At 38.2% G+C, this 23,409-nt stretch overlaps 2 protein-coding genes across 6 annotated transcripts in view; one reads left to right on the top strand and one right to left on the bottom strand.

Moving 5' to 3' along the window:
• The first annotated feature begins 2,243 nt into the window (after positions 1-2,243).
• On the top strand, positions 2,244-13,890 carry DIMT1 (DIMT1 rRNA methyltransferase and ribosome maturation factor). 3 transcript variants are annotated; one of them, XM_029216490.1, is made up of 12 exons: positions 2,244-2,475; positions 2,830-2,903; positions 4,044-4,130; positions 5,888-5,949; positions 6,034-6,127; positions 6,217-6,266; positions 7,892-8,015; positions 8,152-8,244; positions 9,087-9,151; positions 10,014-10,077; positions 11,323-11,429; positions 12,951-13,486. In XM_029216490.1, the coding sequence occupies exons 1-12, from the start codon at positions 2,397-2,399 to the stop codon at positions 12,991-12,993; spliced, it is 942 nt and encodes a 313-aa protein (XP_029072323.1). In that variant the 5' UTR covers positions 2,244-2,396; the 3' UTR covers positions 12,994-13,486. The 3 variants fall into 3 exon arrangements, with proteins under 3 accessions (XP_029072323.1, XP_029072322.1, XP_029072324.1); XM_029216489.1 differs by lacking the exons at positions 11,323-11,429; positions 12,951-13,486 and having other exon boundaries at positions 10,014-10,734; XM_029216491.1 differs by lacking the exons at positions 2,244-2,475; positions 2,830-2,903; positions 6,034-6,127 and having other exon boundaries at positions 4,086-4,130; positions 12,951-13,890.
• A 517-nt stretch (positions 13,891-14,407) lies between these two features.
• Positions 14,408-23,409, bottom strand: part of KIF2A (kinesin family member 2A) — a 69,159-nt gene continuing 60,157 nt past the window's right edge. For 2 of the 3 annotated variants that reach the window (XM_029216486.1, XM_029216487.1), the window contains exons 18-20: positions 21,020-21,121; positions 18,446-18,581; positions 14,464-16,164 (exon numbers count right to left, since the gene is read on the bottom strand). In XM_029216486.1, the coding sequence (XP_029072319.1) occupies positions 16,079-16,164; positions 18,446-18,581; positions 21,020-21,121 (324 nt within the window). In that variant the 3' untranslated portion in view covers positions 14,464-16,078. Of the gene's footprint in view, positions 16,165-18,445; positions 18,582-21,019; positions 21,122-23,409 lie in introns of all 3 variants that reach the window. The other variant, XM_029216488.1, reaches the window with a different exon arrangement.

Raw genomic sequence — 23,409 nt, 5'->3', positions numbered from 1 at the left:
TGATCTTGCATTCCTTCTGTCAAGAAAAAGCAAGGTCGGGACTTCCCTGGTGGCACAGTGGTTAAGACTCCGCCTGCCAATGCAGGGGACACGGGTTTGAACCTTAGTCCAGAAAGATCCCACAGGCCGTGTAGTAACAAAGCCCATGTGCCGCAACTACTGAGCTCATGCGCCACAACTACTGAAGCCCACGCGCCTAGAGCCCGTGCTCTGCAACAAGAGAAGCCACCACAATGAGAAGCCTGTGCACTGCAATGAAGACCCAACACAGCAGAAAGAAAGGAAGGAAGGAAGGAAGGAAGGAAGGAAGGAAGGAAGGGAAGGAAGGGAAGGAAGGAAGGAAGGAAGAAAGAAAGGAAGAAAGGTGACTGAACTAAGGAAACTAGGCAATTTCACTGTAATAAATAACAAATGTTAAAAAAAAAGAAAAAGAAAAAGCAAGGTTTTCTGCTGAGAAGGAGCTGGGGAGGTGGTAGGGCAGGAGGCCTGAGAAGAATTAAGATTTGAAGATCCTTTATGGAGAAAGGGAGAGGAAGATTAGAGGGAGTTCAAGAAGAGCTGGCTAGGCAGCATTCAGAATCCAGCTAAATGTGGAGCCCGTGAATGTCTCCTACAGGTACTGTTGTGTGAGCTCCAGCAGTTCTCACAGCTGGAGAGGAGTGGAGAGGGAAAATGGATATTTTGATTCCTCAGTGACCACCATTGCTCCTTGGGATAACATTTGAGGCCCTTCACCCTAAGTTTCTATTTACATTACCTGTTTACTTCTCAGCTACATCAAGTTTCTTTTTCTTCCTTAAATACCCTTATATTTTGACTTTGTTAGTACCGTTCCCTTTGAATTCTCAAACTTTCCCTGGCTAATTTTTGGTTCTCTTTTAATGATTCAGCTCAAATATTATATTTTGAAAATGTTCCCCAGTTTCCTCAAGTATTAGCCATAGTGCTAAGATCATACCTCTTTTAAAGCACACTGTCTTTGGAATACAGACCTAGGTTCAAGAGGCAGCTGTCATTTACTGTGTGATCTTGAGCAAGGCATTTAACATTTTTTTTTATCCTTCAGTTTCCTCATCTGTAAAATGAACACAACGATAAGCCCCTATTTTAGAGAACTGTTTGAAATGGTGAAATAAGATATCAGCAAATGGTGCTATGTCTTCCTCTATCGATAGAAATTTCTTTAAAAGCAGGAATCAGGTCATGTTCATTCTTAAATTCTTAACATTTGACAAAGTGCCTGGCACACTGTAGATTCTCCAGAATTGTGGAATAAATTAATGATCAGTGGAATTAAAGAGGTAGTTGAAGATGCTACTAGGGTATACAAATTTTTTTTCCTAAATTAGAATTACAGCGAAGAAAGAGCAAGGCTTGGGAATGCTCACAATCAATTGTGCAGGAAAGAAAGTCTGCTTTGGTAAAAACATAAAAAGATTGTTTCTTCAAGGAAATAAGGTACACACAGAAACATTAAAAACTGAGAACCATTACAATGGCAGGCAAAATAGACATGGACATTGTTTTCATGGAACTTACAGTCGGATACATTGTCCTATCAAATACCCAATGCATAACAATTACCACATTTACAGAGTTTTGGACTTTTTGTCTAACTCTCTCAGTAGAATAAACTTTGAGAAGAGCAGTTTCCTATTTAACTTTGAACCTCTAGCACCCAATAGTGTTTAATACACAGCTAGAGCTCAATATGGAAAAGTTTAGGAAATTAATGACGTGGCACAGAAGGAAGCGAAGCAACTAATAGCTCTAGTGGAACCAGAAAATTACATTCTCAGAGTTACTTTCCACAACTCAAGCAGCGGAGAACTCACTCCCCTAGAGGAGCAAGCTCCTCTTCCCAGGTTCCCGGGATTCTCACCCCACGATCGGCTGGGAAACAGGAGCGAGGCACGTAACAAAAAGAAACCTTCTTTGGATTTCAGCGATTCCAGAACCTGGCCTGATGAAGCATCCACAGGCCTAACTACGTTAATATAACTTAAACTTACTCCACAACCTTGAGGTACCACACCAAAACCTATTTAACCCATTCGGTGTGGGTAGGGGCGAGGCCCCGCCCCCGATTCCAAATTAGCCAATCCAAACTGCCAGAATCGGTAGCGCGGTGTCTTCTGGGATATGTAGTCTTCCGAGGCCAGGCTTTCTCCCAGCTTATGACTTCAGTTCCCGGCGGCCAGCGGGCCCCAAGGTCGGCCCTCTTTCTGGGGGCGCACCACGGAGCAAACCAGTGGGCGGGTCCTCGCCCCTCCTAGACGTGGCCAGAACCTGGGCTGTTGGTGCGGGCCGGCGATTCCCACGTGGTTCGGTGACTCGCGGTTGCAGGCTCCGGTCCTCTCTAACTTCACCGACCTGTGGGCCTGCTGCCTGCAGAGATGCCGAAGATCAAGGCAGGGGCGAGCGGCCGGTGCCGCCAGCGGCAACAACAACGCCGGGAGCTGAAGAGCGTAGGAGGTGGGGACAGCCGGGAGGGAGCTGGGGTCTGTCGGGTTGGGTCTTCCGGCAGGACCGAACCCGGGGCGAGGACGGAGTTCTGGGCCGGGACAGTGAGACCAGGCGTGGCCCGTGCTCTGGGAGCCGCGCAAGTCCCGGGTTTCCCGGAGCGCGGGCCGCAGGCCCGGCGCGCAGCCTCTGGCTTCCTGTCCAGCAGAAGGGGTGAACTGAAACTGTCATCCCGGCTCTAAGCATGACGTTTGGTGGCTCTCGTTGGCGCACATACTTTAACCCAACTATCCTGCTTTCTTCTCTGGGATGGTCCAATATTTGATTTTAGTTGGGAAATTAAGGCTAGTTCATGTTTTCTTCCAGGACTCATGTTCAACACGGGGATTGGGCAGCACGTTTTGAAAAATCCTCTCATTGTGAACAGCATTATCGATAAGGTGGGTGTGGAAGAGGAGAGGGAGAGAGTTATTGGGTTACTGATTTTATTCTTAGGAATATCTAAGCACAGAAAGGATGCCTGGCACAAAATAGATGCTGTATAAATACTTGTTGAATGAATTGAGGAACTGTGTAGGATTCACAAACTGTCTTCAATATGATTTGCTTCCTTCTGTGGGTCTCGGTTTCTCCTAGCTCCAAATTCTTTTATCTTTCTGTAGATTATTTACTTCTTAGCTTAACATTTCTACTTGTTCGATTCCAGATTATTAGTTTATTCCCAATCACTTTTTCTAGGCACCATCTATCACTGTTAGTTTTTATTTACTCCAGACCCTAAAATTATGTCTAAACAGACACCTTTGGAAGTTTGTTCCCCAGAGAAACCTATATGGTATAAGCCAATGCCACATATAAACTCTTTGGAGTATTCTTCCTGTATGGGTCTATTGATGTTCTCTTATTGTTTTGGATGATTGGGTGCTAGGACAAGAAACACAGATGGTGCAAATTACTTTCAGGATTGCAAAGGAAGCATCCTGGAGCTGTAGAAAGAACATTACATAGGTAATCTCGACTTAGTGTCGTTTACAGAATGAGAGCTGGCCTAGCTTTTTAACCTTTTTGGCTCATGGATTCCTTTGAGCATCTGATGAAAGCTATGAACTGCAGCTGTGTGCATACAGACACCAAGTTTTGTGTAAAATTTCTGGATACTCCTGCATCCCTGAAACCATACATGGATGTAGAATTGAGAAATACTGGTACAACGTGTTATGGTTCTCAGGCAGGGTCATCATTTTGACCTTTCCAGTTTGAACTTGGTGATAACAGAGTTAATAACAAGATGCTGTTGGAATCACTTCAAAGGTAGAAAGCAGAATGCAACTCTCAGAAAGAACTGCTATTCCTGCTTTTCTTACTCCTAACTATTGCCCCAAGTTAGGAGAGGTGTTAGATTTCCACTTGCACCTAATGTTAATGAGATAATTTTGTTAAGCACATAGATCATGAAGGAATCTTCTAAAAAGGGAGTCAGGATAAGATCTAACTGAGCACTTTTGAGTAAAGATATTCAGATGTAAATTAAATTATTACAGATGTTCCTGTAAAGCTAAAGTGGTTGTGCTTGCTTGTAGGCTGCCTTAAGACCAACTGATGTGGTGCTGGAAGTTGGACCTGGAACTGGCAATATGACTGTAAAGTTGCTAGAAAAGGCGAAAAAGGTAAAAAGAGGATTTTGGTATCCTCTTGTTTGGTATCAGAAATTACTATGTGAGCAAGCTCAGGTGGCTTACAGATCTATTTAATTAATTGCTCCTTTGCTAGAAACTATCTTAGAAAATATGAGCGAACTGGGTGAAGGGGGTCAAAAGGTACCAACTTCCAGTTATAAAACAAGTAAGCCGTGGGATGTAATGGACATGATGGTGACTATAGTTAACAGTACTGTGTAGTATATTTGAAAGTTGCTAAAGAGAGTAAAAATTCTCATCACAAGAAAATAAAATTGTAATTATGTGGTCATGAATGTTACATATACCTAATCATTATGTTGTATACATGAAACTAATGTAATGTTATATGTCAATTGTATCTCAGTTTTCAAAAATGGATTAAAAGAAAAAGAAAATATGGGGTATATCAATCAGGAAAACAAACCACATTGGATATTTCAGTACAGGGAATTTAATATAGGGAATTGGTTACATGGTTACTAGAGGACTAAGAGAAAAAATGGGAACACTGAGGTAACCCAATAGTAGTAATTACAGAGAGCAGCTACCACCTCTAGGCTCAGGGGAACAAAGCACAGCAATTGGAGTTATTGGACCTTAGGACTTTGGAGGAGATCTAGCACAGGCCTCTGAGATTAGGGTGTCACCTGGCCACTGCTGGTACCTTCTTTGTCTCTTGGCTTACCTAGTTCCAGTTAAATTAGACCACTGTTGTGTCTTCTGGTGGAAGTAGACAACACATTTTAAAGAACTTATCTGAAGAGAGCTCAATGAAGAGACCATTGACAAAATGTGGGAATGTTAAGGGAACCAGTAAACATTAGTGAAAAACCTAGGGAATAGCAACAGCAGGAAATAGTTACTATCCAAAGACCTCAAGGGGCAAGAGGAGGGAAGTGTGTTACCGGAGCCCAGTAAGAGCAGGAGCCATCGAACAGGGGCCACTCATAGCAGAACACAGCCGCTGCCAAAACCTTGTGCAAGGCACGGCCAGACGTTAGGAAATACTCAACGTTGCCCCTTGCACCAGTAATGCCTTTCATCAGGCCGTTGCCTTTCAGTAGCCAGTCCCAACCAGAAGTCAAAGGGCAACAGAGCTGAACTGTATGACCCTACAGGCACAGAGAAAGCTGGAGAATGGACCTGGGAGCTAAACAGACTAAACGGCACATATATCTACTCTGCAGATGTGGTCTTCCTGGAAGTCAGTAAAACCTCAGCTTATATTGAAATAAAATTAAAATTTTAGCCTATCTGGCATCCCTTTTCATTTACTTGAGAAGTTATCTGTGCTTTATGTTCTGGATCTCAGTAGATGAGAGAAGTGATATACTCATTCCAGGAGCAGTTGCTTTGTGTGCTTCTAAGAACATTTACTACAAAGACATATTGTGTATTTTTTTCGTCATCAGTTGAGTTACAAAGCGTGGAGCCATATGACCACAATACTTCTGTCAATTATTTGGGTAGAAAGCTCACATAGTCCGGTTGTCTACTTTTCTGGGTGGTGTTTTTGTTGTTGTTCCCTTAACCCCATTCCCACATTTTGTAAATACTCTCTTCATTAAATTCTCTTAAATAAGTTCTTTAAAATATGCTGGTAGAGTACAGTTGAAGGAATATTGATGGTAGAATTGGGAAAAGGAGTTTAATTCATTTAAATCATGTAAGAGTTTCCATTGAGATAACAGGAAAAGATTTATACTCCATAATTAACCTAAAAAAAATTTTTTTTTTAAATTTAGGTAATAGCCTGTGAACTTGACCTAAGGCTAGTAGCTGAACTTCACAAAAGAGTTCAGGGCACGTGAGTATACATAATAGAATTAAAGTGCATTTCAGTCTCATGAAACAATATTCTTTTTAATTGCTTTTCTTTTCTTATTATCAGGCCTCTGGCCAGCAAACTTCAAGTAATGGTGGGTGATGTGTTGAAAACAGATTTGCCATTTTTTGATGCTTGTGTGGCAAATTTGCCTTATCAGGTGTGTTTTCAAAATGTAGGGAACATTATATATACTAAATTGTTTTCTGGTGTGTCTTTCCCAGAACTAACTAGTTAATTCTCTTACAGATTTCTTCTCCTTTTGTCTTCAAGCTGTTGCTGCACCGACCTTTTTTCAGGTTTGTGACAAGAAGAGCAAAGTTACTGCCAAATCTTAGGAAAATTGACAGTTTAGGCCATGAACACAGACAGCCAAAGATTAAGGTTAATTCAGTTGAAAAACTACTGGAGAATTTGTTTTGTAGAAAATACCAATTTGTGTGCTGCTTTCTCTCTCTCTCTTTCTCTTTCTTTTTCAATAGCCAGAGTTACTTGGGGGAGGTGTGGTCTAAGTCCTGCTCCTGGGACCAGGTGGCCTTTCCCTATTTTCTCATGCTCTTGCCATTAGCCCAGGTCAAACTTTTTATTACCTTATGTCTAGATTCTTACAGTGGCCTCCTAACTGGTTTCTAGTACAGTCTGTACCAGTAGTTTTCAAATCACAGGTCAAAAACTCCTTAGTAGTTATAAAATAGTGAGCCATGACTGTCATTTTTTAAAATTTTATTTATTTATTTTTGGCTGCGTTGGGTCTTCGTTGCTGCATGTGGACTTTCTCTAATTGTGGCGAGCGGGGGCCACTCTTCGTTGTGGTGCGAGTACCTCTCATTGCGGTGGTTTCTCTTGTTGAGGAGCACAGGCTCTGGACACGCAGGCTCAGCGGCCATGACTCACGGGCCCAGTTGCTCCATGGCATGTGGGATCTTCCCGGACCAGGGCTCGAACCCATTTCCCCTGTATTGGCAGGCGGACTCTTAACCACTGCGCCACTAGGGAAGCCCCATGACTGTCATTTAGAAAAAAATGACATGGAATAGAATATATCAGAGGGCATTCAGTGCATGTCATCAAGGTGATCATAGTTTCATTGAAACTTTTTGTTTGAGTTCCCTAAACATATATATAGAGAGAGATTTGTGGCAGGTGTTGCAACGTCAAACGTACTTCTTAGTGTTTCTTATTGTCAAAAAAGTTTGAAAGTCAAATCCCAGCTTTGAAGATGCTCTTCTCCTGTTCAGGAGCTTCCCCCTTGCTTGCTGAATAAAAAGTCCACTTTCCTTAACCTGTTAAACCAGGAGGACACTGATGTCACAATCTACCTCCGCTCTTCCACAGGGATGTTTACCACCCCATGAATACAGTTCGGCTACTGAACCAATTTTGTTCGTTTGGGTTTTGTTTTTTAAAATGTTTATTTATTTATTTGGCTGTGTCGGGTCCTAGTTGAGGCACGTGGGCTCTTTCGTTGTGGCACCTGGGCACCAGAGCGTGCAGGCTTAGTAGTATTGCCCTGTGGCATAGTGGGATCTTAGTGCCCCAGCCAGGGATCGAATCTGCGTCCCCTGCATTGGAAGGCAGAGTCTTAACCACTGGACCACCAGGGAAGTCCCTGGGTTTTGTTTTCCTAGAGGGGCTTATGGACTAGTGCTGATCTGAAATACTTTCTCATCTGATCATTGAGGGCTTACATTTGCAAGGGGTTGGAGCTACGGCCATTACACAATGAAAAACAAAGGCAGCTGGATCATTTTGTGGTAATAAAGCTAAGGTTGAAAGTGTTCTCCTCCCTTCTGGCCAGCTAGACTAATTGTTAACCCCAGATACTGCTTTGCTCTATTTCCCACTTAAGAAAAGTCATTGCAGTTAAAATACATTTATAGTTGAAAATGACCTTGTTCCTTATTCCTTTCTGCTGTCTTTTCAGATGTGCTGTACTTATGTTTCAAAGAGAATTTGCTCTCCGACTGGTTGCAAAACCTGGGGATAAGTTATACTGCAGACTGTCAATTAATACACAGCTATTAGCACGTGTGGACCATCTAATGAAAGTACGTGACTGTTGTTGAAATAATGTGGCTTAACTCATCCTTGAGCATCTAGCTGTGCCTTCTGGGAGGAAAGCATATTTGATTACTATTTAAAGTTGTTTTTGAGAGGACTCCTTAAACATTTTCTGATTAATAGGTTGGAAAGAATAACTTCAGACCACCGCCCAAGGTGGAATCCAGTGTCGTAAGGATAGAACCTAAGAATCCACCACCACCTATCAATTTTCAGGTGAGGTTAAAATAACTAGGTCATTCAGTAAAGGGAAAAAAAGTCCAACCTGGAAGATGTGTGTCTGTAGCAGCAGAAAGGTAACGAGTCCACCTAAATGTCTAAACAGGAGAGTGTTAATTATGATACATCCCTGTGATGGAGTAGATGTAATTGTTTGACACAAGATAGTTGTTGAGGACCTCAAGAGCATGGGAAATGTTTGCAGAAGGTGAAAAGATTAGAATGCCATTGCAATTTGCTGAAGATTATAGCTATGGAAAACATGTATCTATTTGAATAAGACATGGAAAACAAGATAAAATGAAAATAGTTGTGTTAAATAGTATGAGTAACACTTTTTAATCAAAATTCTAATTTCTGCCATTTAAAAAGAGAAGAAAGCCAGATGATGTGATGTAAAACCTTACTGCAATCACATGGTATAAAAACGTGATTGCTTATGTGGTCAGTAACTGGTGGCAGTGGAGTGGTTGTCAGTTATTCCTGCAAGGTTTACTTAGGTGTATTGTACAGGCTATATTCTAAATCATGTCTGTTTTGAGTTTTTTGAAAATGATACTTTGATTTAAATGAATGCCATGTTCTTTGTTCAGATGTGGAACAAATATGTATTTTTCTTCTATTTTTAAAATTGAGGGTAAAATATTCAGTGAGGTGCACAGAAGTGTGAAAATCAAGTATGCATCTTACTTTTGCATATGTGTGCCAGCCAGATCAAGATATAGAACATTTTCATCACTACATCACTCCTTTCATTTTTATATATTAACACAAAATAATACCTAGTAGGTATAGGCAGGTTTAATATTCTGTAAGAAAATATCCATCTACTGTTTCAGGAATGGGATGGCCTAGTAAGGATCACCTTTGTTAGGAAAAACAAGACACTGTCTGCTGCATTTAAGTAAGTATTTTACTAATTTATGATATATGAGGGATCAGTGCTTCAGGTACTGTGCTAAGTGCTAGAATTTGGTCCTTTTTCCTGAACAGATACCCTAAAGCATAAACATGATCCATGTCCAGACACATTATTATCTTTTTAATTTTTTTTTTTTTTTTGGCGGTACGCGGGCCTCTCACTGTTGTGGCCTCTCCCGTTGCGGAGCACAGGCTCCAGACGCGCAGGCCCAGCGGCCATGGCTCACGGGCCCAGCCGCCCCACAGCATGTGGGATCTTCCCGGACCGGGGCCCGAACCCGTGTCCCCTGCATTGGCAGGCGGACTCTCAACCACTGCGCCACCAGGGAAGCCGTATCTTTTTAATTTTGTACTTGGTGAGGCAGGAGAACTTAATGAAGAAAAGTTCCTGGACTTGGGAATTAGATCAGGTTTTTGTTTGCAAAATGGGAAATAACCAAAAACTGACCACACATCCTGCCTAGTTTTTCCTTGGAAAGATGAGGTGATGATGGACCCCGTCCACATTTTTAAAAGATTTATGGCATTTTAACTTGGAAAAATATAACAGCAATTTGGGGCCCAAGGTCAAAAGAAAGGTGAAAGCCACAATGAAAAAAAAAATGTTTGTAGATGATGTTTTGTGGAGTCTAGAACTTCTTTAAGAATGTGAGAGATGTTTATCAGGACTTACTTTTTAAATATTAGTAGTTGCGATTATTTCAGAAGTTTAAATATTCAACACCTTTTGTAGTTCCTTAATTTCGCCATATGGAACATAAATTTAATCTTATAATAAACTTAAAGGAAATTATTTATAATCTGACTTGGGAATAATAGTGATATCATGTCTTTATGTAATACAGGTCAAGTGCAGTGCAACAGCTACTGGAAAAAAACTACAGAATTCACTGTTCAGTCCATAATATCGTAAGCAGAAAATGTTTCTGTTGTTTCAATAATTTGTTCTGTTTTAAAATGTCCCTCTATTTCCTATTCTGTTTCATATATCATTACAAGATTCTTAATTTTGAACATTCCATAGGATCCTTAAAAGACAGTATGTCATGTCTAACTAGCACTAGAACTTGAATTCTAACAGGTCAGTGCTGCTATGTATTTTGCAGAACATATCTGAACACCCTTGAATACTCCACTCCATCCTCTTTTACTGATGGTTTTTTTTTTTTTGCCATAAAAAGATTCAGTTTAATCATAATTTTCTCAAAGTTTTAAGCTTGTGTAACTTACTCAGCATAAAATAATTGTGTACCATTTGCTAGCCTTTGAATTGTGGCCGTCCCTTCTTGCTTGTTGCTTACGTAGCAATTACAAATTTAAAGTTACTATTTTCTCAGTGACTTTTTTTTAATACCCAGAAATTGAAATAATTAGAACAAAGTATGAGATAAATAGCAGATTGCTGGTTGTGAACCTCATGTCTCTGTATTATATTATCTGTACAACATTTTCTTTAACTAGTTGTGTGTGTGAGCACACATAGACATATCCATATATATAATGACTGTGATGTTTGATAACTTTTTAGTTCTTTCAAGCTAATTAAATGGAGCGGACAGATAAAAGCAAATTTCTTTTGTATTTTTTTACTCAGATCTTACATGGTTTAATGTACCACATTGCTACCTCCATTTTATGAATAAAGTCATTGTACATCTACCTACGTAGGAAATATTATGCTGGATTAAGACAAATTTTTAGATGAAAGATGTAAAGTATGAAATATTTTCAAGGGTTGGAGAGCCCATCTATGAGAAAAACTTAACTAGCTGGTAAAATGAAATTTGTACCAAGAATATGTTACTTTTAAAGAAGTAACAATTGCTGTAAAATTTATTTTATAGCTTTAATTATTTTATGTGTTATGAAGTACTTTGTGACGCCTGAAACAACTATTTCAGAATTTCTAAGAAGAAAAAGGGCAATATACATGATTTAACTCATTCAAGGTCTTCTGTGTATTTGGTATATGCTAAAAAATCAACCACTTAACTAATGAGAGATCCAAGTCTTAATCTGCACAAACAGGCTTTCCAAATATCATGAACAGATAAGGTGACTGTTTATGACTTACTGAACTAAAAAAAAAAAAAAGAGTCAAAGTGACTTCATTAAAGATATGTTGTTCATTTATTCTGAATCTTATATTGATAGATAATACCAGAAGATTTCAGCATAGCAGATAAAATACAGCAAATCCTAACCAGCACAGGTTTTAGTGACAAGCGGGCCCGCTCCATGGACATAGATGATTTCATTAGGTAACTACATTTTCCTTTTCCTACATTTTTACATATCTTTACTGTGACACCTTCAGATGTAGAAATTTAAAGGCTTTTAAGTGGTATAAGGTGCTACCTGGGAGTTATTGCATAGCACTTCCATGGTATGGAATAGTATTTGGTGTAGAAGACGGAGGCTAGTTAGCTGCAGCAGAATGAACACTTTCTGTAAGAACAGTGGTGGAGAACAGTCCGAGCCTGGAGATAACCTCTGTGGCAATGTGTGTGGTGGTGTGCATGCTCCTCCCCTCTAGCCTCCTCCCCCAACTCCCATTCACAGTTAGTCTTAACAGTTTGTCTCTTCAAAGTAGCCTGTAAGGTAAAAGAATCATAATATATATAGTTGGGTCTTTTTTTTTATTGAGAATAGCTTTTAAGTATGAAATGATATTAGTTACAGTCATATCTGGTTATCATTTCTAACTGGTTCAGTAACTTATTTTGTGGACTGAGGCAAGTTCCACACACCTGAAGCAAAAGAAGGGTGTCATAATTAACTGGGCAATATAGACCGAAATTTGTTTTCCTTGGATTAAGCAAGTAAGTCTTAGCAAAGCAGAGTAAGGCGTCAAATTACCCAGGTAATTATTAACCTGTATTCATTGTTTTTAATCACTAATACTCTGATTTCCTAACTAATAAACCATAATTTTTTTCCTGTTTATCCAATTCATTTTTAAAGCTTCCATGGTCTAGAGGCTGATAAAAAAGAGGGTAGATTGTTATAAAAGTCATTGGTTTGACTTTTCTATGCTAGAAACATAGTTGTATGTAATTGAGACAAATGGAGCTTATATTTTATTGGCAGGCTAGCAGTACTACTGAGTCTTTATTAGATGTTAATCCTAGGAGTTGAACATTATTCATAAGTACCTATCTTCCTTTTTCAGATATCTTAACCCATCTCGATGGTTCTTATGGGCCATTCTGAAAATAATCTCAGGCAGGTCTAAGAAGAAATATTTCATCTTATTTTCCTTCATTCTTATTAATCTTCTTCAAGGTTACTAAACATGCAGTTTGCTAACTAGGATCTAATAAGTACACAGGTATCCAGAGAGAAGCAGTATTTAATTTGAAACTCAGTAACAGTGAACTCAGAGAGGAAGAATGGACACATGAGATTAGCCATTCATCTCTCTCCTGCCTCTAATTCCAAACAGCTTCACATCCACTTACCAGGTTGAAATGGAACAAGGGCCAGTGTCCTCTTAGGCCAGGGATAGTGTAGGTCTAAGATCATTTTAAATTCATCATGCCTTAAGACATACAGGCTATGACAGAAGAGGCACCAAAATGATGTGGTATTAACCAATATATATCTCATAAATTTAGTTGAAGAATAAAGTTTCTTTACTGACTAGTGTTAGGAGTGGGTGGGCTTCACAGGTTTGCTGATGTATTTGTGTTTTAGAATCCATGGTATAGGGACTATGTATGCACTGTTACTTGCTACAAACTAGCATTTCAATACCATCCCATCTTGGTTTCTTTTTTCAGATTGCTACATGGATTCAATGCAGAAGGTATCCATTTTTCTTAGGTATCTGCAGAAGAGAAGTTTCCAAACTCAACAAAGTAGAATTATATATTCTTAATAATTTGAGAAGATGAACTATGCTTGGACACTATGTGCTTGACTATTTTTGATTTACTACTGTTGTCACCATTTATTACTCTGAATTTTTAAGGAAGTAAGTCAATTCTAACTATACAGGTTTCTTTTTTTGGTTTTGGTTTGATTTTAATATGCAACATAGGGCAGGGTCCAATTTATACATGATACTCTTCAAGTTTAAGAGCCGCAGACACGCACAACTTTACACTTAAAAGTTATTTCTAACAGTGTATTATATAAAGATGTTACACTAATATTTTCTATGTTATATATTACTGTGAGAACCTTTTTTTAGGATTTTAGTTCTTTAGGCCTTTGTTCTTCAAGTCATAAGAAAGTTAAAATATGCTTAATTTAGTCACATATTCCCCATACCATTTCTTCTTGTTATTCATGTGTACAGTAAAGCAATTGTTTCCTTGTTTCCTAAAATGTTATTTTGCTTCTCTCATTCTTTCTCTGTTTATCCTGTATAATTTCTATCACTGCGTACCCCTTTAGCAATCCTGCAGCATAATAGGCTAGGGTTCTAGGTAAGCCTGAGTCTGCTACTGCCACCACATGGTGCCAGGCATATTACTTCTAGGCATTCTTACTTGTAAATGAGGATGCTCAACTAGAATGAAATGAACTATAAGATTGTATGTTTTTTCTTGGGGAGATAGTCATAGATTTAAAATTTCAAAGGGTTTTATAAATCAACACTGGCTTTAAAGTTAAAATCCAAATTTTAACAGAGGTACACTGAGTGAACCTAGAAGGAAAAGATAGGTTGTTTGCATAAACAGATTTTTTAGAAATCTGGCTTCAAAGTGATATATTAAAACATTCCTATATAACTAAAATAATGTATATTTTTAGTTAATTATTAATAGGGATATCAGCTTTCAAGTCTGAGAAAGTAAATGTTTAATCCAGATCCAAAAAATTTAAGTTATTCTTTAAATAATAACTGCACAAAGCCACTTTTGTTATATAAATACTACATAATTAAGAGTAGGTTTTTTTAATCTCACAAAACTACTTAATTAGCAAAGTTCACTTGTACCATCTCTATCCTTAAAGGAAAATTTAAATTTAAGATTTAATTCAGCTTTCCCTCTTATTTCCCTGTCCTCCTATGGACTGCTGAGTTTCAGTCCCTTTTATAACCTTCAGATTTCTCTATCTGTAAAACTGAGGGAATGGATTATACTACCAAGATCTTTTCTGGTACTGATTTTTAATATACCTTGAATACTAATCAGAATGAAGCCATTATAGTATAAGGCAGTACATTTCAAATTGAGGAGACCTTCCAGAGATAGTACCCTTCTAATTTAAATAATAAATTAAGACTTATCTGTTGTGCTTTAAAATGAGTAAATTCACATATCTCTATGTCCTTTGAAGATCATTACATAGATTTAATAATAAGCACACTGTGAAAATCTACACTTGTTCTAGATTTCAAGTTTACAGAGGAGCTTTTCACCATGGTGTTAGGATTTCCCACGGCGGCCTTCTGTGTTCTGTGGACAGTGAAGTAGGGAATCTGGCTCATGTGACTCTATTCATAGCTTCCCATTAGCTCATATGAATGAGCTGGTAGTTCCCTAGAGTAAATCAAAACAAGACACCCTTGGGAGACTTTTTTGTTGTTAACGTACTCCTAGACACTATCCTGGGAACTGAGGGAAAACTCCTAGAGAGATATATAAATCTAACAAAATATTTACATGAAAAGTGGCCAGTTTTCTTCCTTGGAATAGCAATCTGTAAAAATAAGTGCCACCATTTAAAAAGCAGCATGCCCTAGATGAACTGATTGGTGAGAATTTAGTGATTCTCATCAAATAATGGTGAAACATCATACATTAGGTAATGGGTGGAGCTTGGGTCAGATGTGCCTTTCAAGGCAAAGTCATCTCTTTCTTAGCTTAAATTCTTTTTCAAGCGACTTATGTACTGTCTATTCTTGGCTTAAACGAACAGTTCTATTATGGACTACTTTCAATGTACATGTACATATTCATGCATCAGAAGCCAATTTCCTTTAACAGTACCATTTAAAAGGTTCATTTTGGGGTGCTAATGGACACTTCAACTTAAGTAATGGTATTGGTAAAGATCAAATTGCACTATTAGTCTTGTTAATACCACACTGGAACACACACTGCATATATATGTATTATCCTAAGATAAAACTCTTTTCAGAATTTCATTACTTTTTATTATACACCAACTAGTTTATATTTTAGTTCTTTACAAAGAAAATGCTAAGAAAATTATAACCACATGTTATATGGTTTTAAAATCATAATTCCAGATTTTTTTACATATAAGATGGAATGGTCCAGCAGCTATGTCCACTGTCACAGACTTTAGTTCCATTCATTGATATGGCACGTCCTGCAAATCTAGTCACACACAAAAAATGTCTCAATTACAGTAAAAATGTACACACAATAAAGGTAATTTACAATGACAAATAAGGAATGTAATTTATCTTGGCTGTGCTTCAGAAATTTAGGGTCAGTAGCCTTAGTCAAGGCACAAAGCAGGAAGAGGTGAGCACAGCTGTTTCTAGAAGTGGGCAAGGTATGTACAATCACTGATGAGGTATGCATGCACGCAAAGGATTTAAAACTGCTCAGTCTTGCTATGAAAATTGAACTGAGTTAAAAGGAAATGCTGTGGCTTCCCCCTACTATTCACCTCTGGATCAAGTCCACAATCTTACTTCATCATACAGAAAATAAAATTGGCAAGGATCTTCAAAAGTAAATCACTATGTGGGTAAATGAAACAAAATGCTTCACTATTCCCAAACCTTGGTTGTGCCTCCTGGACTAGAAGCATCTTGTAGACAAAGGAGTGTTTCACAAAATTGAAATGTCATTCAGGTTGAAGGGACAAGACATTTTCCACAGACACTTAAAATTTCAAACTTTCGAATGGCCCTTACAGCTGAACCATTGTATGTTACAGTAGCGAGGGTTCTGGGAATCCTTTAGCAGCAAATGCTGATTTAAAGGGCACGGGGTCTCTTCGGGTTGATTTGCTTGCTGGCCTGTTCTTCCTCTTGTAGAGCTGCACGAAAAGACTTCACTTTATCTTGGAAAAAGAAAAGAACAAGGAAATAAGTTTTGCATTACATGCAAGGCAGCACACAACTTTATGGGTCCTATCAAATCAGCTCTCTTAATTAACTCAGGATTTTTCCTTCTTTGTTGTCCAGAAACTCATAACAGTGCTCAACTATAGCAACAGACTCATTAGATCCCTGGAAATACTTGTGGGTTTTTTTTGTTATCTTCAACAGATTTCTGTTCTATTTGGCACATTTTACAGCATTCAATTTTAATTTATTTGAATTCCTTTTTGCAGTGTAAAGAGGCTATATATGTGTGTAAAGTAGACATTTCTTCTCTCAATATTAGAAAATGTCTATTCCCAATTCCTATTTTACCTTTTTAAGCTATGAAATTTTAAGATTATTTGAGTTTTTAAGAAGACATGTCATTTTTTCCTTATCAGGGATTGCAAAAGGGCATGATGGGGAAGGGAAATTACAGGACATACATTTCTTGGCCTTAAAATTCTGTCCTACTGTCTATCGTGTACTGATTCAGTCACTTAAGAGTAAGAAATACGTAAGTAAAAATTGGAGGAGGCAAATAATAGCTGTGTGAAGATGAGAAATCTTTCTATAACAGTGGTTCTCAATTTGGGAGTGATTTTCGCTCCCCTCCCGGGGACATTTGATAACATCTACAGACATTTTTGATTGTCACATTGGGGTGGTACTACTGTCATCTAGTCAGTAGAGACCAGCGATATTTGTAAGCATCGCACAATGCACGAGACAGCACCTTCCAACAGTTTCCCAACTTAAAATGTGCAAAGATTATGGCTTTCAGAAAAAAGGAGAGATATAAAGTTGGTATCTCAATTTCTTTCCCCTCTTCCTAAGTAAAACGATGTTGAAAAAGTTGACTTTTCTGAAATTTAGAAAGGAATTTAAGGGGACTTCCCCAGTGGTCCAGTGGCTAAGAATCTGGCTTCCAATGCAGGGGACACGGGTTAGATCTCTGGTTGGGGAACTAAGATCCCACATGCCATAGGGCAACTAAGCCTGCACCGCAACTAGAGAGAAGCCCGCATGCCGCAATGAAGACCCAGCACAGCCAAAAATAATAAAAAATAAGAAAGGAATTTAAGGACTTCTGGATTTGATGCCTGGTAATACAAGATAATAGCTCTCAAACTTCTTATGTTAATAACAAAATTATCTCTGGATGGTAAAAAAAATTTTTTCTAAGGAAGGACTGAATAATATAATATCTAGGTAGTAATTTCCTCAAAGTTTGCTTGCTTATACATGAATCCTGAGAAAATTAAGGAAAGGAACTAAGTTGAAAGCTACATCTTACAAAGAAAAAAAATTAGGATGCATTGTGATCTGTCTTCTGAATAAAATGCATACCGAAAAAGCTGCTTGTGCATTATGACAGATTAGAAAAATGATCAAAACACTTTAAATCAAGGCTTGAATATGAAGAACATGAAAAACAGCAAATTTTAGAAACCCTACATCTGCACAAACAATTCTAAATTGGCAAAATGGTCACTGCTGACTCTATAAGATATGATTTCAAATCTTTACAAAGAACCTAGTTTAAAAAATTTGAAGCAGCTTGTTTGATGCTAAAAACTAGCAACTTCAGTCTGGTTTCATGTTGCACTGCATGCACACACAAAGAAACCTACTTGCATATAAATGAAGATAGCTAATTTGCCAAAACCTAAGAAAGCACATACAATACATGCTTATCTGAAGCTGCAGAGATAAGCTAATTAAAAAGCCAAGAAAGAAGCCATGGCATGTAGGTAAACCACATGCCTCCCTTCATAAGCAAAGTAGAAAGAGTTGTTTTGAAACCTTCCCTTTCATTTTTTAAAACAAGTGTTCAAAGGAAAAACATGACAATATGCACAGAAAGGAGATGCACATAGGAGGCTATAGAAAGATGACCCGTAATAGACCTAAACCAAGAAAAATAATTCTGAAAAGCATCGGCCCACCAAACTAAAACTCTGAATGGGTATACAAAATTTACAAACTTGTTAAAATATATTGTCCCTCTTTAATCATAAGATGTCTTTTCCTTCTCCAAAGACTAAAAAAAAAGATGACTAGAGAGCACTTGAAATGATTTTTCATGTTTCATTTTTAGAAAAATCAGAATGGTTCGTTGGTCTTCAATACCTCTAGAAAGATGTTAAATGTACCCATAATTTTCACTTCAGATATCTTCTTGCAATATGAAATCGTCCCACTAATTACATACAAATATTAGGCAGATTTCAAACACTAAAATGAAAAAAGAATTACCCCGCAGCTCAGTTAAAATGTCTATTTTTTGCTCAAGAATAGCTTCAAGTTGTGTAGCATATGAATCTACATCATAGTCTACTTCTTCAGTCATCTCTAGGAGAGCCTTTTCATCTTCTAACCATCGAATAGATTCCTGAAATGACCAAGAAAAAAAAAATCCAATGAGGCTATTTATAAGACAGAAACCAATTAATAAATTTCATGTTAATCAAACATACTCAAGATAGTATTCTCTAAAATATTAATAACCATAAAACATCTTTATTATAGAGTAAAACTAAGAAATATTTCCTTAAATTTGAACACAAACACCACTGTGACAGGCCAAGTAAGATGACTTCATTTTCCTATTATTACTCTACTTTGGGGTTTGGGGGAGGGAATGAATCAGACACACACACACACACACACACACACATCAATGAGCATAGTAAATCTCAAACTTCAACAGCTGTCCCTAAAACAGACAATGGGTGTAATAATAAAGTTACTGATCAATCTGATGAGGCCTATGGGAGCCCAGAACTTGTAAATCATCTGGAATTAACATATCTATTTGGGGCCTCACAGTGGTTGAGCCAAGAGGTAATCCTAAATTCTACACACTAGCTCTTCAATATTATCGACTGTAAGGGAACACTGGATAGCCCTTTTTTTTTTTGGCCGCACTGTGTGGCTTGCAGAATCTAAGCTCCCTGACCAGGCATTGAACCTGCGCCCTCCACAGTGAAAGCGCAGAGTCCTAACCACTGGACTGCCAGGGAATTCCCAGGATAGCCCGTTTTAGAAGAGTCAAATGAACCACTAAACAGTAGCTACTTACTTACTACTATTCATAAATGCTTCCAGGAAACCATTCCTTTTTTAAAAAAATAATTAGTTATGTTTGGCTACGTCGGGTCTTCGTTGCTGTGTGCGGGCTTTCTCTAGTTGCAGGGAGCGGGGGCTACTCTTCATTGCAGGGCCCAGGCTTCTCATTGCGGTGGCTTCTCTTGTTGCAGAGCATGGGCTCTAGGTGCGCGGGCTTCAGTAGTTGCAGCACACAGGCTCAGTAGTTGTGGCACATACCTCATTGTAACAAGGCATTCACAAGTCTACTGCTGGATTCCAAGACAATTCAATTGTGCTGCACACACAACTGTTCTATAAATGTACCAATTTAGTTCTGACACATCAAGTATAAATTTGAGTTTGAAAGCGTCACCTGACTGAGTTTTATGGGTGTCCATATTGTTCTAACAATTTTCTTAAATTACAAGTGTCCTTTTTTGATTTAATCTAAATACCTAGGCCTCTGAAGAGATTTCCATAATATGGATTTGACTAAAACTGTAACAGTTTTTTTAAAAATTTTTTTTTAAAACTGTAACAGTTTTAATCAATGTATACGCTATTCTGAATATATAAACAGTTCTCTTATGTTTTTGAGACCTTCATCCAAGTGCTTGAATGGCGAGAGCTGAGGAATGTTAATGTCTGTTTACAGATAAATGAAGATTTCTTCAACATCAGAGAAGGAATATAGGTTAACAGGACAAAGGATTTATATACTGTGGGAAGGGGGTGGGGGGCAACCTGACTGTACAGTCTCCATAAATATGTTCAAAATTATCTTCACTTCCTCAAAGGTATCACCCTCCAGAATATTTCCTTTTTTTAAAAAAATAAATTTATTTTATTTTAATTTTTGGCTGCGTTGGGTGTTCGTTGCTACATGCGTGGGTAAGCAGGGGCTACTCCTTGTTGCAGTGCGTGGGCTTCTCATTGCAGTGGCTTCTCCTGTTGGCGAGCACGGGCTCTATTTGTGCAGGCTCAGTAGTTGTGGCACGTGGGCTCAGTAGTTGTGGCTCACGGGCTCTAGAGTGCAGGCTCAGTAGTTGTGGTGCATGGGCTTAGTTGCTCCACGGCATGTGGGATCTTCCCAGACAGGGCTCAAACCCGTGTCCCCTGCATTGGCAGGCGTTTTCTTAACCACTGCGCCACCAGCGAAGTCCCCAGAATATTTTCTTGTTTATAAAAAGGGAGAGGGGAGGATCGTATGGTAAAAGGTTTTTTTAAATAGGTTTAACACACAATGGGATAAATACCTAAGGAGTTACTGCTGTAAGAAGGGATATAATACCCCTCAGTCATCTGCCACTGACAGCTCAGTCAGTACAGTAACTCTCCTGAAACACTCCTCCTTTTCTACAAAGACTGACTCTTCCTCAATTGTTCTGATACCCTTTAGAAGAGTTTTTCCTACTGCTGTCAAACAAACTGGCCTACCATGAAGAAAGGGACTAGTGGAGGGTAGAAGTTCAACTCCTCTATAAACGGACAACTGACAAAAGCAAATGAAGTGGGAGAACAGAAGAAATAAAGTAGATCTTTCCATCACAGTTGCAAAGAATGTTTGTAGTGATCATTCATTCTATTCAAAACGTACTGTGTCATATGCCCTACAAATACACATATACTTACACATAAACAAGTATTATTTTTAGATTAGTGTGATACTCAAAGAATTACAAAAGTTGGTAGTTAATTTTTCTAGAGAAACATTTGATTAAAGATTCTGTCTTACTTTACCTGGAAGACTGCCCTGTGATCTTCTACAACTTGTTCTTCCATTTCTACCATTTGTGAGACAGCTTCGTGGAAAGTAAACAATTGTGGAGAAACCTCTTCTTCCTTAAAATAAAAATAGTTTAAAAATTATGACATAAGTTTATATTTTAAATGTTATAATAAAAAAGTAGTTTTTCTGTGTCATCTACAAAAATGCAACTTAGAAATTGAGGATGCTTGAATATTAAAGACAACTAAAACAAAACATGAAAGGCAAAGCCACAATTTCTTTTTATGGGTCAAAAATATTTAACATAACACTCAGTAAGACAAACTTAAACACATCAGTAAGAGACAGTTTTCACTTATCCCAAGCTTTACTGCAGAATTACTGTAAAAAAAGCAATCTCTTTTGGAGTGCAACTTTTCAGAAATACATTTATCACAGGCTAGAAATATACTGAAATATTTCCTCAGTGTTGTTTACTTTCCCTAACAATTTAATTCACATATATGTCTTAAATTTCTTTTCACTAGAAGAGAGACGTAAACATAGTATCTTTCATGACTGTGACTATCAAATTGGTATTCTGAAGGATTCAACTCTTACTAAATTTTAATTTCTGAACTGCATTCTACAATTTACTTACTGGTTTTTACAGAAATTTTAATGGACAATTCACAACTTTATCAACAAAAACTCACATATGTATATGCAACATATATTTTGGTCCTACATCAAGTCAAACCTCTCTGGCCTTGCTTTCTTTTTTGAGCTTCCTTCCCAACTCTAACATCTAATGATTTATTTCCTCAAAATGTGGCTGTAGTGATTGAGAAGTACCCTTAAAATTGTTTTATAAAATGTCAGTAGGAAAAGCAACAGTTTTCAAATAAAATACACAATTCTAAATATATGTATGTATTTTCGTTAAATTAAATATTATAAGTAGACTTTGACTTATTTGACTCTTTCATCAATAAGCTGCCATCCCTAAAAGTTTATATAATCAAGTTGGCTAAAGAATTTTTTATTTTTTCTTTGGGAAAATAGCCATCTGCTTTTAATCAGGACATGCAGGCATGATTCTCTCATATTCTCTGTCCTTCTGGTAAACACACAGTCAACCACCTTTACTCATTTTGTCTGCCCACTTCCCTGCCAAGCCAAGAACGTCCTGTCTTTTCTCTGCTTCAAGATATTATGCAAACTCCTATCACTTCCACGCAGCCCACTCAGAATACTTTTTGTCTATACAACTACTTATGGAATTTGAATGCACTTGGTTATCCTCTAGTTTGTCTACCTGTATTACTTTTATCTCCAGGGCATGTCCTGGACACTATCCCATTTTAATCTACCTTGTTAAAATTTAATATAGCAATAAGAATATGTGCACATGCACCAATACTTAATTAAAGGCTAATGCTGAACCATCTCAAGACAGTTCCTTGGGGAAGGCAAAGTTGAAAGAAATCCACACTCTTTCATATATAAGGGAGGTTGCAAGAACCTATGATGTCATGCTTAAAGCCTCTGGATTAGTTCTGGTCACCTAGCCAACCTCTCCAAATTAAGGTCCTGCAAAGACCCAATAGATGCAAGAATAAAATGTGAGAGATCTGCTATAGGGAGTGCCTATCTTGTTCTGGTTTTCCATATCTCTGGAAGCACCGTATCTAGAAGCAATGCAGGGTTTGCTTTAAGGAATTTTTTTTTTTTTTTTTTTTTGCTTTAAGGATTTAAAAAGCAACTGCAGTCTCTTTCAAACGTTTTGGGGACAGGGGATAGACTAACACCAGGATTTCATTTTTAGGTCTTTATCCTCTATGGTTCAAAGTTCAGAACTCTTATTTTATTTTATTTTTTAATTTTATTTCATTTTATTTTTTGCAGTACGCGGGCCTCTCACTGTTGTGGCCTCTCCCGTTGCGGAGCACAGGCTCCGGTCGTGCAGGCTCAGCGGCCATGGCTCACGGGCCCAGCCGCTCTGCGGCATGTGGGATCTTCCCGGACCAGGGCACGAACCTGTGTCCCCTGCATCGGCAGGCGGACTCTCAACCACTGTGCCACCAGGGAAGCCCAGAACTCTTATTTTAAACCAGGTTTCTTAACTTGGATACTAACAGACATTTTTGGGGGGAGGAGGAAGGCTGTCCCTGTGCATTGTATGATGTTTAGCATCATCCCTGGCCTCAACCCACTGGATGTTAGCAACACCATCCCACCTGTGACGACCAAAAATGTCTCCATACATTTTTCTCTGGAGAGGGGCCAAGTCACTCTTGGTTGAGAACTGCTGCATTGAGTCCTACTTTGTAGAGTATTTTGAAACATGATAACAAAAAGTAGGATATCCGTTTGTTTACTCTAGAATATTTTGGACTTTAAAATACCTGCTGGAAAGTAT

This window comes from Monodon monoceros, unplaced genomic scaffold (genome assembly GCF_005190385.1).
Source record: "Monodon monoceros isolate NGI ecotype Baffin Bay Population unplaced genomic scaffold, NGI_Narwhal_1 Super_Scaffold_12, whole genome shotgun sequence".
Taxonomy (NCBI): domain Eukaryota; kingdom Metazoa; phylum Chordata; class Mammalia; order Artiodactyla; family Monodontidae; genus Monodon; species Monodon monoceros.
The sequence above is the reverse complement of the archived record's forward strand: the minus strand, read 5'-3'. Positions and strand labels throughout refer to the sequence as shown.

Bases quoted from the DNA above. Each gene is read 5' to 3' on its own strand.
- DIMT1 (XM_029216489.1), top strand. From the start codon at position 2,397: ATGCCGAAGATCAAGGCAGGGGCGAGCGGCCGGTGCCGCCAGCGGCAA. The intron at 2,476-2,829 runs GTGGGGACAGCC...GTTTTCTTCCAG, and splicing joins GGAGCTGAAGAGCGTAGGAG to GACTCATGTTCAACACGGGG. The intron at 6,128-6,216 runs GTGTGTTTTCAA...ATTCTCTTACAG, and splicing joins TGGCAAATTTGCCTTATCAG to ATTTCTTCTCCTTTTGTCTT.